Raw genomic sequence first — 17,432 nt, 5'->3', positions numbered from 1 at the left:
AGGGCATGGTCTGCTCATTGTAAATCACAGGTTTCAGAATAATAGAACCACAAATTTGTAGAGTTGAAAAGGACTATCCAAGAATCATCTAGTCCTATCCCAAGGGTAATCTGGACCAATCCCCTGCAATGCAGGAATTTCTTGCCCGAAGTGGGTCTCAAACCCACAATCCTAAGATTTAGAGTCTAGTACAGGGTGTAATTTTGGGACTACAACTCCCATGATCCCTAGCTAACAGGACCAGTGGTCAGGGTTGATGGGATTGTAGTCCCAAAACATCGAGTTTGCCTATGCCTGGTCTGGTGCTCTAGCGACTGAGCTGTCCCCAACCTGTCACATGAAGGCTCTTGGAAGGAAGACAAGAAGAAGAGAAGAGTTTGGATTTGACAGCCCGCTTTATCACTACCTGAAGGAGTCTCAAAATGGCTAACATTCTCTTTTCCCTTCCTCCCCCACAACAAACACTCTGTGAGGTGAATGAGGCTGAGAGACTTCAAAGAAGTGTGACTGGCCCAAGGTCACCCAGCAGCTGCATGTGGAGCAGCGGAGATGCGAACCTGGTTCACCAGATTAACCACTACACCACACTGGAGAGTCACGTACACTGAGGGCCCACCTACACATTTGTTTGTTATTTCAAGTCATGGGTCCCAGAGGGTTTTTATCCTGTTGCATTTCCTGGGGAAACCCGCTGTTTACAACTCGATCAGAACAAACGTCCTTCAGGTTTTCTGCAGATTGACGTTTGTTCAGATTCTGTAATAAATAACATGTTTTCACTGGAGAAAGTGGCGGGACAAAAGAAAAACTTCTCAGACCCATGCCTTGGAATCATTGGACAAACAAAAGAGTAGATGGGGCCTGAGACACACAAAGTTTTCTGTGGTGCTTTTATATGGTTTACAATGTTTATAATTTATTGACTATCTATATTATATTCAGTTTTATTAACTGGGATTTTTTGATTTAAACAGGATGTGTTTTTTTTCTATTGTAGTGCATGTACCTATGGCAAGAACATAGAACTAGTCAAGTTTCTCCTTGATCAAAATGTGTTGAGTCTCAACCACCAAGGAAGAGATGGACATACAGGTAAGACTGTGAAGGTCTGTGTGTGAGAAGGTAGGGTTGGCATTTGGAGAAGCCATGCACAATGGAGCTTCTTTGCTCAGCTCTGCAAGCCGTTGTACAAACCAAGCAAAACAATTGTGATTGTCACTTGTTGCCATTGGGCCACTAGATGGCCATTCCAAGCCCACTTCTATTGTGGGAACTTATGGGTGATTTCTCATGTTAGTGCAAGACCCAAAGAGGACATCCGTTAGCTTCTCTAGCACCTTTCCCCCATGGTTCTGATGGAACTGCTAAAGCAGAAGATGCTCATCTTCCCCTAAATAGAACTGTACCATCCAGGGTGCATCTGGAACTTATGCAACTCCTGTTGGTACCTGATGCCAAGAGCCTATTATATCAGGAGCAAAGGAAGCATGCTTTGTAAGCAGCCTGTTTGAGGGAGTTTTTGAAGACAAAAAGACTGGCAAAAATTAGTTACTACAAAAAGCATAAGGATGGGTTACCCCTCAGATAGTTACAGTAATTAATTTCATAACAATTTCTTTTGACATAGCTCAATGGTAGAGCAACTGCTTTGCATGCACAAGGTCACAGGTTTCATCCCTGACATTCTCAGGTAGCACTGAGAATAGAATCCTGCCTGGAATTTTGGAGAGCTTCTGCCAGTTAGTGTAGACAATATTGAGCTAGTCTGACTCAGTATAAGCCAGCTTCCTATATTCCTAATCCATAGATGAGTTTTGTTGGTCTTCTACAAGTGCTTTTACAGTTTCGTGGAAATTTGGATGACAGCCAATCTCTCTTTCCCACCTTCAATTTTCTAGGGTTGCATTCTGCTTGCTATCATGGCCATATCCGTCTCGTCCAATTTTTACTAGACAATGGAGCTGATATGAATCTGGTTGCCTGTGATCCCAGCAGGTCTAGTGGTGAGAAAGATGAGCAGACCTGCTTGATGTGGGCCTATGAGAAAGGTACAGCAATTGTGGTGCGGGGGGGGGGACACTTTTACATTACAAACATAGCATTGCAGCTTGGAAAGCACAGCAGAGCGTAAGTCCAGGCACACGGACAAAGCCTGTCTTTATGTGTCAGCATCTAAAGCTGAGAGAATGAGGCATTCCAAGTATAGGATTTATGCTTTCAGAAATACTAACCAAAGCCTTAATTCCCAGCAAATTAAATTCAAACCATCCTCCGTTCCAATAAAATAAGAAATCCATCATTGTATATCCTAGTTCAGAAAAGGCATCTTCTGCCTTCAAGTATAGACAAGGATTTAGGGTTAAATTCCCCCCAAGCCCTTATCACCGAACAAGGTATCGCAGACATCATTAGAATGCAGTTATCCATGAAGTCCATTAGGAAGTCAGGGACTACTATTGATTTTATGTGGAAGCAAACTCTGGTTCTACTGTGATGGGCAGCAAGTGGCATAAACCTCCTTTAAAGATAGATAGCTCTCCTTGATTTCCTGCAGAAATTCTTCAAAGAAACTGCATATCTCTGTGGTTTCTGCTCTGCTGTACCGTGCGTTACACATTTCACAGATCTGCCCTGGCAACAGCTCAGATTCATGTTCTGCTTCTCTTTGTCCTCCAAACTCAACTAGAAAACTGTCGATTCTCAGAAGCTCTTTCCTTTGTGCTCATCTGTTGCTGAGCCAGGGTATGTTTCTACATTAAAATGTGCATGAACCTGCTTAAACCTCGGTCCATTCTGGAGTCATAAACAACCCTACTTCAGAGAGCAATTTCTATAATACATCTATAGAAATATGATATATATATATATAAATATAAAATATTTTATATTTTCTATAAATATAAAATCCATATAATAATATGATGCCATTTGCTAGAAGAGAGGTTTTTATGGGTGGATGTAGATTCAGCATCCTTTAACCTACCCTAAGACTTTAGGGTGAAGTGGGGGAATAAAATAGTAATTATAATTTTAACTATTATCATGTTTCATTTATTAGACATCAGTGTTTTCAGGTTTGAATTGTTAGTTGGCATCGTCTGTTTTTTTCAAGAAGATAGCATTTCAAGATTGCTGTGATTCATATTTTATTCTTTTATTTGTTTACATTAAAGTAAATTGAATACCGACAAAAGCTGAGGACAGATTATATTGTGTTGGTGGGTATGTGTTTTTTAGAGTTTAAATTGTTATGACTAAGTTATTACTGTCATGGTGCACACACTCATCCAGTTATGTTTATTGGTTTTGGTTTTTATTTGCTTATTATTTCAAATGGTGTCTTCCAGGACATGATGCTATTGTCACACTGCTGAAACACTACAAAAGACCTCAGGATGAATCCCCTTGTAATGAATACTCCCAACCTGGGGGAGGTATAGTATTCACAAGTTTTTTTCATTTTGCACTGCTAAGAATGCAATCTAATATATTTCTTTTCAATGAAGTAGATAGGCAAGAGACTAGTTTGCATGAAGAACCCCATAAGAGTACAAAGAATTAACAGGTTATAGTTTAGGCAGAATAGCACATTTGATTGCATTGACCCATGTCTTTATTTTTTTTATATGCTTTCCATTTTTATTTCTTTTTAGAATTCCTCTTTATCTTAAAAAAAGCTGTCATTCCATGTTGCATGCAATAAAGTGAGAAAGAAAGATCCCTTCCTACATGTTTGATTTGTTGTTCAAGCATTCTCTTTGTGTTGTTTGCTTTCCTTTGATGTCACTTTGATTACTTGTGCATTATGACTCCCGTCCTAAAACTTTTATTTGAAGTTAGCTGTATTGAAATCAATATTTATACCTCAAATAAAAATAAATGCATATATTCATCCGAAAACTTCACTTCTTCCCACCCCTGGGTCAAATGCCTTTAGTTCATAATTCCAAGGATTAATAATTATTTTCTGACCAACTATTCAGCTTGTGCTCAGGAAACACCCTAGTATAAGCAAAAAGAAACCCCACTGTTTTACTGAAGGCAGAAGATGGATTTTGCAAAGTTAATGTATAATAGTCACAGAATTGGATGACAGCCTAGTTCTGGAGAAATCAGTGGACATTTTATTTTTATTTTTACTGATTTCCAAGATAGCCAAGTAATTTGAGGAGAGTGGATGGACTTCCCTTCCACCTGTGCTTCCAATCACATGTGATTTCCCCCTCAGGCTTTATCTCTGGTTATTCTGATTTTAAAAATAGCCACCACAAAAAGTCTTAAAATGCTCCTTTCCCTTGTTTAATATTGTGTATATCTAAAGGAAGAGCTATGAATCTTGCTCCCCTGCATCTCCCAAATCTCTTTGAATACTACATCCCTTCTCTCCTAGAATGGAAATGGTACAACCATATCCAAGATTTTTCATTCCATTGATGGCTGAATCCCCGCATGTTTGTTTGTTTATTATTTTAATTCATATTCTGCCCTTCATTACAGTGTCCCAGGGCAGGGTACATGCAATCCCACAATACAGCTCTAAAATATTACTGAGAACTTCTGTTAAAAGCAGAGCTGAAACAATAACCAGCACTACCACAAAACAGGAGGGGATGCAACAAAATCTTTCTGTCTCTCAGGTCCATGCTATTGCACCATGGACCACAGTTCTAAGATTTTCAAAGTACAGACTGAAATATACAGTAAGCCCTTACTTTTTAAACTTCTCCACCCCCATTGTTCTACCCGGACACTGAGGTCCAGCACCGGGGGCCTTCTGGAGGTTCCCTCACTGCGAGAAGCAAAGTTACAGGGAACCAGGCAGAGGGCCTTCTCAGTAGTGGCACCCTCCCACCAGATGTCAAAGAGAAGAACAATTACCAGACTTTTAGAAAACATCTGAAGACAGCCCTGTTTAGAGAAGCTTTTAATATTTGATGCATTACTGTATTTTAATATTCTGTTGGAAGCCGCCCAGAGTGGCTGGGGAAGCCCAGCCAGATGGGCAGGGAATAAATAAATTAATAATAATAATAATAATAATAATAATAATAATAATAATAATTCCAGTGTATACATTTAAACCAGCTTAGAAAATATTCATGCAGTCTAAAGCTTAGGTATGAATGAGTCTATGACATTTCCTTAGCCTTGATGGAACAACATGCCCATGTTAATAAAGCTAGATCAAAACTACTGTATATCACCTACAACACCAGCCCTGCTTTTCAAAAGACAGGTTTATAATAACCTAGAATGAGACTTCTTAGGTGCTTCACATACAGAGAGAGTATGTTAAGTGATACATTATTTTTGAAAATCTGTAAGCCTACATTTTCTTTTTATTTCAGATGGATCCTATGTGTCAGTTCCGTCTCCTCTAGGGAAGATTAAAAGCATGACGAAAGGTATTTTTAATGTCAAATTGAATCTTTTATAGCAAAGGTGTTTTCCTAGATTTGTCTATTCTGGGCATCCATGAGAACAGTTCCGCTGGTGGCACAACTGCTGGGCATGCCTATCTTACCTGTGTCTGTGTCTCCACTCAGTTTGCCTCCCATACTTTTGATAGCTGGCCTGACATGGGAAAAAAATGACAGGCAATGCTGTTTCTATCACTTTATCTCCATACCTGGAAAAGTTATACCTGCCAGATTTCTGCCTGCCAGGAAACTGTTACATCACAGGTGTAAAAGCTGGCAACTCCAAACAATACACACATGGCAATGTTCAGAATTGGCTGCACTTTCCCTCCTTCATTTAGGCCAGTGGTGGCCAAAGTTGGCCCTCCAGCTGTTTTTGGACTACAACTCCCATCATCCCTAGCTAACAGGACCAGTGGTCAGGGATGATGGGAATTGCAGTCCCCAAACAGCTGGAGGGCCAAGTTTGGCCACCACTGATTTAGGCAGTGGCATACCTTGGCTTCTCAGTGGTGCCCTGTGTGATGTCAAAATCTGATGCCCCTCCCCGCCTCTCACCTTCCATTAGATGTTGTAGTTGTGGTGCCCACTGCAGGGGCCCCAGAAGTTCCACACCCAGTTGTGCTCCCTAGATCCATCTTTGGTTTAGGTCCTGACCTAGTCTCAACAATAGACAGGGAAGTATAAACAAGGCACATCAGCATTTGGAACAGTGCAAGTGGGCATGTACAGTGGTCAAAGCCAGTAGCAATTCTTACCTTCATGTTAAAAGATCTTGCTTGGCATCTTTTGTCCAAAAGGGGGGTATATTAAACTTTGACTTTACTAGGGTCTTTTGTTTAGAAATTTCAGTATGTGTGAGTTGGGAACTGTCACTTAAAACATATGCTGGATAATTGTCAAGGCTGTCCAGTCTTATGGAAGCCTACTCAGATGTAAGTCCTACTGTGTTTAATGGGCTTGCTTCAAAGATAAGTGTACATAGGATTGCAGCCTTAGTTTAATTTGGTAAGTGTCATAATTATGGAACTGGCTCTTTTTACACCAGTCAGAAATATATTTCTGTAATTAAAATTATTGTAGTATTTCATATGTTCTACACAAATTGAATTGTGATGTTCTAAGAAATGGCATCTAAGGTACTACAAGGATAGCTTGTTTTGTTTTTTCTTACTAAACCTTAAAAGTGATGATAAGAATATAAATGTGAGCGCTATCAGATTTCACTACCTGCATTTGAAATAAAATCTTTTACAAAAAATTAATCATATGTTTGAGGCATAAGTCAGTTGCTTCTTGATGGTTCTTTTGACACACTACCTTTAGAATTTCCTTCCCGCATTATCAGCTTTGGGTGCATCAAAAAGTTTATATCCTACTCATGTAATCAAAAGGCATATTCAAATGTTCTGTTGAGAAATGTTTTGATAAACCTGTTACAGCGAAGCACGTGGATCAACAAGTTAGTCTGAAAATTCAGTTGTGTATCAAATCCAATTCGCAGAGTCATTGAACAGTGTATTGGAATGGCAGTAAAAACACAGCCTCGCTAGCTACTGTTAGAGAGACAGAGAGACAGGAGAAGGAACTAATTCCTTGTATAAAGGATTTTCTGCAACCATTACATGATCCAGATAGAATATGCATATGGAACAGTGTTCTTTAGTGATAAGCTTCTAAAGCCAAAAAAAAGCTCTAAGGCAGTCAGAATGTTGCAAATCTGTATTTATTATTGGGGGCTTATTGTAGGATATTGAAACAAAAAGGAACCGAAATACCAGTCAAGCCATTCATAGTGGGAAACTATGCTATCGATGTGTTGCTTATTTTTATTTTTTGTTAAATTCGGTACTTAAAATATATATTCACTGCATTTTTACAAATGGACTGTTTTCCTTTGGCAGAAAAAGCAGATGTTCTTCTTCTCCGCGCTGGTTTGCCATCCCATTTTCACCTCCAGCTCTCAGAAATCGAGTTCCATGAAATTATTGGTTCAGGTAAAAGGAAGTAGAAAATAAGGTTCCATTTTAGAGAATGAATTCTGCCCTCCCCCATGTTGCTGTGTTCTTATTTAATCCCATTCCTTGTAGGATCGTTTGGAAAAGTATATAAGGGAAGATGCAGAAATAAAATAGTGGCAATCAAACGGTAAGCTTTAGTGGAGTTTTTCTTGGTTACTTTATTTAGTTGAGAATGTTTTTTAAATGGCATTCTTTTAATCTATATATATCTGTATATTTTCTGATGCTGCTAACCAGATACCGAGCCAACACCTACTGCTCCAAATCAGATGTTGACATGTTTTGCCGAGAAGTTTCCATCCTGTGCCGACTCAATCACCCCTGTGTCATCCAGTTTGTTGGTGCTTGCCTGGATGATCCAAGCCAGTTTGCAATAGTTACACAATACATATCTGGAGGATCCCTCTTCTCCCTGCTGCACGAACAAAAAAGGTAAAACTGGTTTACATTGGTCAGTTTCCATTTCTTTCAATTCCTCATCTTTCACAACTTCTATTCAGTTCTCCAGATTTCAACAGCAATGTACCATTTCTTTTTTTTTTAATTCTGCAGCAAAATTCACCAGCATTTTAGTGTGGTTTTTTCCCCCAAATTAAAAAAAAAAGGTTGTATGCAATTTTGACTAACAGTGCACATTTTTGCAAGCAATGTTCCATAACTTCCTCCATTTTTTTGGCATGTTTTCACAAATGTATGCATTTTTATTCACCTTGTCCCACAAAACATGCATTTTTGTAGACATGGTTTGTGATTTAGGCAGTTTTTCCATGAAATATGGGCAAGCTAATTAGCACATAAGGACTGTTGAGTTTGTAGTGGAAGACGAAGAAGAGTTTTCAGAAAGGGGGCACATGTAAATAATCAGCTCCTCTCATGGTTTGATTGTTTCTCTTTCCCCACAATTTGAATAATGGTTGAGCAACATCTGGGTTTTTTGATCCTTGCCAGAAAGAGCAACAGGACTAATATTATTTGGGATTCCTCAGTTGTAGCAGTTGTAGTGCTACAATAAACTAGATGATGATAAATCTGCCTTTCTCCCTAAGGCCCCAGAGTGAATTAGAACACAATGTTAAAAACAATTTTAGGCTTACAATCACAGAAATGCAGTGGGCCCTAACAATATATAGGCAGTGACCATTTTGTGCGTGTCCAACTGACGTGCAACTGCCATAGCTGTCAACGTTTTCCCTTTTTTTAAGGGAAATTCCCTTATTCCGAATAGGATTCTTCACAAGAAAAGGGAAAAGTTGACAGCTATGGCAAATGCTGGCACATACGGTGCTTTTGGCCCTGGAAGGGGGCATGGGCGGAATGAGCTTTTGCATGACCACTGACACACACAGTGACCCAGAATGCAACCCTCCATGTAAACAGGGAGTTGCCTGTACAACTCAGCTGTCAAATGCCAGGTTCAAGGGGCGCCTTAAGAGAATGTTCAGTGAGAGAACCTAAGCTGATGCATTTTGCCCTCTCAAAACCAAAACAAAAAACAAAAACACCAACCTTTTCATGTAGACCATGGCATGCACGAGTCTATTGATTATGCAGACACCTTTGATTTTTCCCTCTTCATTTATACTTATGGTTTGGATTATAAGGGTGAACATACAGGAAGAGGATTTGGCAACTCAGGGGGGAATTCAACATAGCACTAAGAAGCACTAACAAAGCACTAAGAAGAGCACAAGCATTTCTGCTCTCTCCTTCCCCTGTGTGCTGATCTGGGAGTTCTTCTGACGCCCTCTCCCCCCCCCCACCCGCCAGTTTGGGGTGTGTGTGGAGGAAGAGATGGGATGAAAGCCCCATTGTACTAGTGGAAGGCTTCTGCTGGCAGAGCTCATTAAATCTTGCCTCTGGTGCATAGGGGATGGGCATGCTTCACAGTATTGCCCCTCTCAGTTTTATTAGCAGCAAATCTGCCAATTTATGCTTCCACAAAGATTAGTAAGGCATATGTTCCTCTAATGCCTGTTTTCCCTGGCTTTAGTGTCTCAGCAAGATCTTTAGCCAAAGTGGCTGCTTGGTTTTCCTCAGTCATATGGTTGTGTGCTTAGTTTCTTTTTGCTGCTGTACTGGGTTTTTGATAGGTTGGTTTATATGTTGGGTCTTAATTGTAGTTGTCTCCTTGGTGGTTTTTAAAATTTGTTTTTCAGTGTTATATTGTGCAAACTGCTCTAGGATTTATTTTTATTGTTTATGAACTACAGTACAGTACATACCTTAAATAAACAAACAGAGACATAATCCTATCAATGAGGGCATAGGGAGTTACCCCAGTGCATACTGTATATAAGGGTGTAGGCCAAGGTCAGCTCCACTCCCTCTTTCTCTAAGTGAAAGATCTTCTCTTCAGAAGTAGAGGAAGTGGGAAACAGCAGGCCAATTAATGACTAATCAAGTTTTAATTCAGCAATTTCCAAATTACATCTTGAGATAAGTTCTTAATTTAAACTACTTTGAGAGAACTTGATTTCAACAATCAGGATTATGTAAATAATCAGGAAGTTTGGAAAATTCTTCTCACCTCTCTCTATTTTGACTAATGCTACGATATTATTATTTTTTTACCCTTGCATCACAGGAATCTTGACTTGCAGTCAAAATTAATCATCGCAGTAGATGTGGCCAAAGGTATGGAGTACCTTCACAATCTCACCCAACCAATTATACATCGTGACTTGAACAGGTACAGTTCTTACTTTCTTTTGCCTCTCGATATATTGCTCTTCATATTGTTCCAAAATAAATGCAGGAAGGCACCTGCTCTACAATTGCGAATGGCTGAAATGAGATCGCTGAACTGAAGATTGAAGTATTTTCAGAACTGAACCCATATTGCCTCTTCAGAGCATCTGTCTAGTCCATTTTCAAACAACTGGGTAGTGGATTAATCAGATTTGAAGCTGAAATGAAACTGCACATTCTGTAAATGTCCAGAAAAATAACAGTCACAATTTGCCATCCACAATGCAAAGCTTCACCTTAAGGGAAAATGAGGACCATGACACTGGCTTCAAGCAATGAGCACATTTCACTTCTGAGGATGCCTTCTTGAAGCAATAGTTCCAAAATGAGAGACTCTGCATCTGGCTGTTAGGAGTGTCAATTCTCACAGCCAGGACCTCTGAATAAGAAAGCTCATGGGGAAGTCCTGAGGCAGGAGAAGCACCCTTCCTTCAGTGAAATTACCAGTGGGGCAGAAAGTAATTTAATAGTACATTACCCAATCTCTCAATGCATGTGACTAAAAAAGAAGAGAGAGAAAAGATGTACATGGGAATAGAGGCAGGCCAGAACAAGCTCAGCCTTGAATGGCAGTGTCAATGCTAACCTGTTAGAAGGTGAGAAGCAGAGAGGCTGGAAGTTTGGTTTCAAACCATGCAGGAAAAAATGGGTCAGCTGATGCCATTGTGGTTGACAGGCAGGTTTCCATTTGCCATCTGTGATTGACAGGAGGGCAGCCTGTCAAAATGGGCACATGGGGTGATGGGGAAGATAAGAACTTGACATGCCAGCCAGACCCAGTTCTCTACCCTCACTGTAGAGCAAAGGAAAGTCCCAACTTTCTATAAATCATATACAGTGGTACCTCGGGTTACATATGCTTCAGGTTACATACGCTTCAGGTTACAGACTCCGCTAACCCAGAAATAGTACCTCGGGTTAAGAACTTTGCTTCAGGATGAGAACAGAAATCGTGCTCCGGCAGCACGGCAGCAGCAGGAGGCCCCATTAGCTAAAGTGGTGCTTCAGGTTAAGAACAGTTTCAGCTTAAGAATGGACCTCCGGAACGAATTAAGTACTTAACCTGAGGTACCACTGTAATCATCTATAATCATCAGCTGTCCTTTAAAGCTTCCTAAAGCCTGCCCAAACTCCTTATTGTTTTGGGGAGAGGTGTGGAGGGGGAGGCAGTCTGTTTGCTGCTAAGCAACTTTACAGATTCCTGTAAGTGTCAACCATCCTAAGCTATTGGAAGAGTCTTGAGCTGGCTCTGACCATTGTAATGGGGAGATATGGTAGCCCACTGACTGTAAGTACGTTACCTAGTCTTCACAGATCTTAAAGCCACTTACGGGTGTTTATTATTTTTTTTTCCATGAGTTTCATTGTAATAATTAATACCTAATTTGAAAGACATCAACTGTCTGTCATGCTTGAGATAATTTTGGAAGTAATTAATTCATCCTGATTTATTAACTCAGTGGGAGTGCAGGTGATCATCATTAGAACAGCCCTCAACCTGCTTGGGTTATTTGATTTCATTATAGACATTTACTGAAATAAAACCAAAAGGTATTGTTTTCAAGGAAACTTTGGTTTTGTTTCTTGTATTCTGAGGATATGATTTCTACAGGCTTCCTTAAAAACAAATCCAAACTTTTTTTTTTTTTTGCTTTAAGAAATACCGCTGCTCTGAAATACTGTTCTTGCAGTAATTTCTTTAGAATCAGCTGAACAAATGGAATAAAAAGGGTAGCACGCTTTGCACAGTTAGTACTCATAAGAAAATATGCTTTTCTTGAAATGTAAGCCATTGAACATAGCAAGAATTACTTCTCGCTATGTAGTGAGAATTCATAGCGAGAATACATGCATGTGCTGCACAAGTGTTAAATATATGCTGATGATAATAATATAAGTAATCCTTTGCTGACAAAATTAAAGTCAGGGTGGTATAGTGGTTAAAGTGCCAGACTAGGACCTGGGAGACCTGGGCAGTACAAATCCACACTTGACCATGAATCTCACAGGGTGACCTTGGGCCAGTCACTGCCTCTCAGCCTAATCTCACAGGATTATTGTGAGAATTAAATGAAGGGAGAGAAGAACCATGTACATCACCTGGGGCTCCTTAGAGGAAAAGGTGAGGCAACAAACAAACAAACAAACAAACGTTTTAAGGGACAGTGATTTTACAATTCAGCCGAATATTGTTTTTAGGCAGGTTCAGAATTTCTAGTTCCCAAACATGGTTCCTGCATTGGTTCCTACATTTGCAAGGGTTCTCTGATCTAAGCGTATGAATGTCAAGATTTGCACACATAGATGCATAACATAAGCACACGGTGCTTACAGGGATGCTAACGTAAGCCTTCTGAAAACGTGAGCTTCAGCTTCAAACTTGACTAATGGCTGGTACAGCTGGAGCAGGATCAGTGTCAGGAGACCCAAATCTGCTTTCCCAACTACTGCCTTTTGTACTAATTACAGTTCATTAATCAAATGAGGTGGAAAGCCTGTCATTAAGCTTTTGAATAACCATTTCTGAACAATTCAGGACTAGGATTCCTGCACCTGACAAGCAGTGGAAGTAGGAATTGCGTTAAGTGTGTGTTGCTTGTGTAAAATGCTGGGAGATGCTGTCCACATAAGACTGAACATAGCCGCATTTATATTTGATTGCTATATTTGTACATTTTGTTAAATGTAAAAACTGGAAGCTTTCAACTCTTGTGCAGAAAAATGGCAAACTGCAAAATGCACCACTAGCCTGATGTTCCCAACTCCATTTCTCTTGTCTAGAAGGAAATTATGAGTAAACATGTTGCAAATCAAACTTCTACGTGTCCTGCTAATCAGTTCTCACCTCACACACTAATTTTAAAAGGTGGCATTGGAAAGAAGGAACATGTGTTACAAAAACAAGAATATCTGATGCCTATCTTTCTACATACTTCTCTCCCCAAGAAGCACCCTCTCTGGTTTCCCAGAAGTCTTGGAGGCCTGATGGTGTTCAACATTTCTGGCAATGGCATCCACCTGAAAGGTGCTGGATCTGACTTCCAGCAAGTTCTGGCTGGAAAAAAGCCCTGCCTAAAACTGTTTAAAATGTTTTTTCTCCAACTAGATGCAAAATACATTCTAATTTCCCACTGCACTCATTTCCTGTCTTTAGGTATTTATATCCTGATTAGCGGGCTAATTCATACTTTACCTTTTGAGTCCAGATGCAAAAAAGTAGATTCATTATGAACTGGTGCCAACAGTTTTGAATGGCACATGAACATTTAAAATGACAGGCATCATGCAGTAAACATGGCACCAGAAACACAGTCCTTTTGCAGCCCCGCCCCCCCATTTTGTGTTCAAACCTACTTCTTTAAGCATCCGAGTTACATTCACAACCCACAGCACCATCCGTGTATTCTTATATTTAGTACCCATGTTCAAAAATCATTGTGTGCATGTCTTTCTTTCAGTCTTTGGGGTGTGGGAATCAGGGATCTTTTACATCATTTACTATCAGCCAAAAAATTTTCACCTCTGCATATTTTGCCTATAGAAGCAGTTTGCCTGACCTATGTCTCCTTTCTCCAGCACCTGTTCTTCACTCTCCAATCCTGTAGCCTCTCTGACTTTCACCTCCTGGCTTTTAAAGGCTCCCCCAGACCATTCTTCTAAGTCAATTTATAGCCTCTCCCTTTCCAAGTGCCCACTCATCAGTATTCAGCCCCCCTCCCTCAGTGTCCAGCCAGTCCCTGATAGTGCTCTATATACTTACACCCAAGGTAAGAACCAATTCCAGTGTAATTTGTCATTCTGCTGTTAAAACATGAAAGCTAATGAATACTTCTCATCACTACAGTGGTACCTCGGGTTACATACGCTTCAGGTTACATGCGCTTCAGGTTACAGACTCCACTAACCTCTGGTTAAGAACTTTGCTTCAGGATGAGAACAGAAATCGTGCGGCGGCGGCACAGCAGCAGCAGGAGGCCCCATTAGCTAAAGTGGTGCTTCAGGTTAAGAACAGTTTCAGGTTAAGAACAGACCTCCGGAACGAATTAAGTTCTTAACCCGAGGTACCACTGTATCAACTACAGTATTGAGAAAACTGTATGCTAGTCAAAAGAATTTGGGATAATTAAAACACCTTAACTAAAAGACAGACATTGTAGCGTATCACTCTTATTTTAACTCATAAACACTGAGAGTGTCAGGACCTAGCCTTCTCAGCGACTAAGCCTCATTTATAGGTCTAACAATCAGTGAAAGTTTGTAGGGGCTGGCTTGGTGATATAGATAAAAGAGTCAATGGAAGCTCTGTGATAATGGGGATGGGTGTCCGCAACTCGTCTTTGTGTTATATATATATATATATATATATATATATATATATATATATATATATAATCCCCTCATGAAACCTTAAAATAGCAGTTGCCTTTCATTAAATCCATAGCATAGTAAGGTTAGAAGAATCTTTCCCTGACCCCATTTCTTTGGAGAAGAAAAACACATTTAATAGGCATTGCCTGTCTGTTGCCCTGAAAGGCAGAGTATCTGGCAGGCCTGAAGAACTACTGGATTTTCTAAAGGACAAGATTGATTACATGCGTCTCCTAATTCTTTTTTCTTTTTCTATCCCCCCCCCCTTCTTTCTACTGTTTTCATAGAAATAATGGAAAAGGGTATTCTTGGCCACAGTCTTGAGATGGAGATGGCCTTAAGAGCAGGCAATTTAGTACTGAATCTGATGAACTCTTTATTAACCTTGTCTGGATTCTGCTGATTTTTCCCCCTCTTGTATTTCCTGAATGTGAGGCTTAAAGGGCTACATTTCTCCCACACTTACCCACACAAGCTTTAAGTGTCATTGAAACAACAATGGTCCAGGAGAGTTTTCTTATTTGTTATGCTTCTATTGGCTATGGTAGATTCTTTTGTCCCTTGATATCTGTGTACGTAAATATAGACAGATAGATGGACAGATCGATAGACAGACAGATATAGACAAATCATGCAGTGCAGGTGAAATATCTTGGATTGACAGGAATATCTTTAAAGAGCAAACTCTTCTGTTTCTTTGGGGAAATTGACAAGGCAGGTTTCCAAACGTTCTCTCATCAAAGTAGGTTCAGGAAGGCTGACCATGTTTAGGAGTTGAGAAGGAAGTTCTGTTTCTGGGCCTGATGGAGCCTTGGCCTCTGCAAAATCCAGCAAAGTATTGCTTGGGCCATCCAATTATAATACCTTTGCTCACTGTGTATCTGACCAGAAAGAGTGCTTTGAGATACACCATGCCATATGATTTTAGAACGAAAGAAGGAAACAATCATTGAGTTTACCCTGCTGTTATTCCCAAAGGAGAAATCTATATCAAGCAAAGGCTATGTAAGACATGCTTTTAAAAAACCCTCTCACAATGAATAAGCTGTCTTCCTCTCCTCTACCCCTTTCTTTCTGGAGCAGGAACCTGCCAGAAATTTACCACATGGGGACACCAGCTAAAAGCTCTAATGATCTGAAGATATGGCTTCACAGACCTTACGTTGCTGACCCTGGATTATTTTTAGTCTTTAATATTCTGGAGGACCTATGGGTACCTCTATTTGATTAACATTTCCACTTGACAAATGAGTGCAGGTATCTCAAAATAATTCTGCTTGTCATACTCAAACCATTTAAACATTTTGATGAAAAATAGATGGGAGAGCTGAAATCAGATTCACTGGGAATGGAAAGTATCATGGCAACATCTCATGTGCCCATTAAACTTTTACGATTTAATTTATCATTCTCTGGGTTTGCTTTTATGTGAAGTTGAAAATCTTGAAGGCACTGATTTGTGGAAGTCCTGATTCGGAGAGTTTAAATTTTATCTGTCTGCAAAAATAAAATATATTAAAAAATGGTGTTCCCCACTTGACTGTTCTTTCTTGTAGCCTCAGTTGTAATATGTGTAATGTTATGCTGTTTTGTAGAGACCATCAATATTCCTTTCACTTTCCCTTTATCATGTATCCTGTTGCCAACTCGTTCATTTCTTTCTTTTCAAATACTTTTTTTCCCCCTCTAAATCTACTTGGCTCAGACAACATTCTTGATAAATTCCATATGAGAATTGATGTGTCTACATTCATACTCTTTTATGTTATAATTTGCTGCGCCTTTCACACTCCATATGCTTGGAACACACTATATAGTAAGGTGATGAATAAACCTCTTCAAGTACCTTGATCTCCACAGTGTCATGATGTGGCTGAAAAGTGTAGCATCACTTTCACAGTCTCTCACTGCAATCCCAGCTTTGCTTCCCAGAATCCTCTTAGCTTTAAGAAAATATTTCTGAAATATTTGGCTTTTAAAAATGTTTTAAACATATTTGGAACACAGAATATCAACAAGTGAAGCTTTTCCCTTAGTTATATTTCCCTACCAGAAAAAAACTTAAACTGTTTAATTTGTGCCAGCCCCACAAGGTGTCATTTGCTTTGCTGCAAGCTGCTCCTGTTGAGAGAGCAAATTACTTCAGCAAGGAAGATGCAGGAAATACCTTGCTTTCCTTCTTTCTGATTGTTTATAAGCCATGAATAAGTGACTAATCATTCATAGCAACAGCAGCACTTCTGTATCTGCCCAATAAGCCTTAGAATATTGTGTCTGTGTTTTGTTTTCTAACTTTCTTCATAGATGTCTGATTGACTTACTTTTTAAAGAAAAAGAGAGAGAACTACAGTAAGAGTCTGGGCTTCCTGTTGTGGGGTGGAAAGAGGGAATGAATATGAAGACGAGCTAGAAATCATTCAAAGTTTTATCTCTGTATGAAGTTCATTCACGCAGCAATCATGGAATCTGATTTCAGGTGTAGTTCACAGATTTTTGCACTACTTAATGAACTTTGTTCAATTGAACTAGTTCATCCTAAGCCCTGGAGCACTATGTATATTTTTTATCCTGGATCTGTTATCACCACTGCAGGAATTGATTTCAAAAGTACTTTCCAGGATTACTTATCATGGGTGAATTTATTTCTAAACATTTGTGCACTTCATTTAAATGAAAGTTGTTAAAACAGTAGCAAAAGATTGGATTTATACCGCTTTTTTATATAGGTCATTTTAAAACCAGAGAAGCAAGTCTACCTATTAACTGCAAGAATACTTCCGAATACATCTCTGGGTATATTATTCTAGGTCTGTAAAGCCAGGTCTATATCTTATGAGCCAATACAGGGCTATCATTGAAAAAACAGCCCTGTGGC

The 17,432-nt window shown here is 39.6% G+C and overlaps 1 protein-coding gene across 1 annotated transcript in view; it reads left to right on the top strand.

Moving 5' to 3' along the window:
- The window catches only part of TNNI3K (TNNI3 interacting kinase), a 143,017-nt gene that overhangs the window by 43,797 nt on the left and 81,788 nt on the right, over positions 1-17,432 (top strand). Inside the window, exons 10-17 of the mRNA XM_053392049.1 lie at positions 998-1,092; positions 1,899-2,048; positions 3,348-3,434; positions 5,349-5,405; positions 7,325-7,417; positions 7,511-7,568; positions 7,679-7,873; positions 10,026-10,130. Coding sequence (XP_053248024.1) covers positions 998-1,092; positions 1,899-2,048; positions 3,348-3,434; positions 5,349-5,405; positions 7,325-7,417; positions 7,511-7,568; positions 7,679-7,873; positions 10,026-10,130 — 840 coding nt within the window. The remainder of the gene's footprint in view (positions 1-997; positions 1,093-1,898; positions 2,049-3,347; positions 3,435-5,348; positions 5,406-7,324; positions 7,418-7,510; positions 7,569-7,678; positions 7,874-10,025; positions 10,131-17,432) is intronic.

This window comes from Podarcis raffonei, chromosome 6 (genome assembly GCF_027172205.1).
Source record: "Podarcis raffonei isolate rPodRaf1 chromosome 6, rPodRaf1.pri, whole genome shotgun sequence".
NCBI lineage: Eukaryota > Metazoa > Chordata > Lepidosauria > Squamata > Lacertidae > Podarcis > Podarcis raffonei.
Note: the sequence above shows the minus strand (reverse complement) of the source record. Positions and strands in the feature narration are given on the sequence as shown.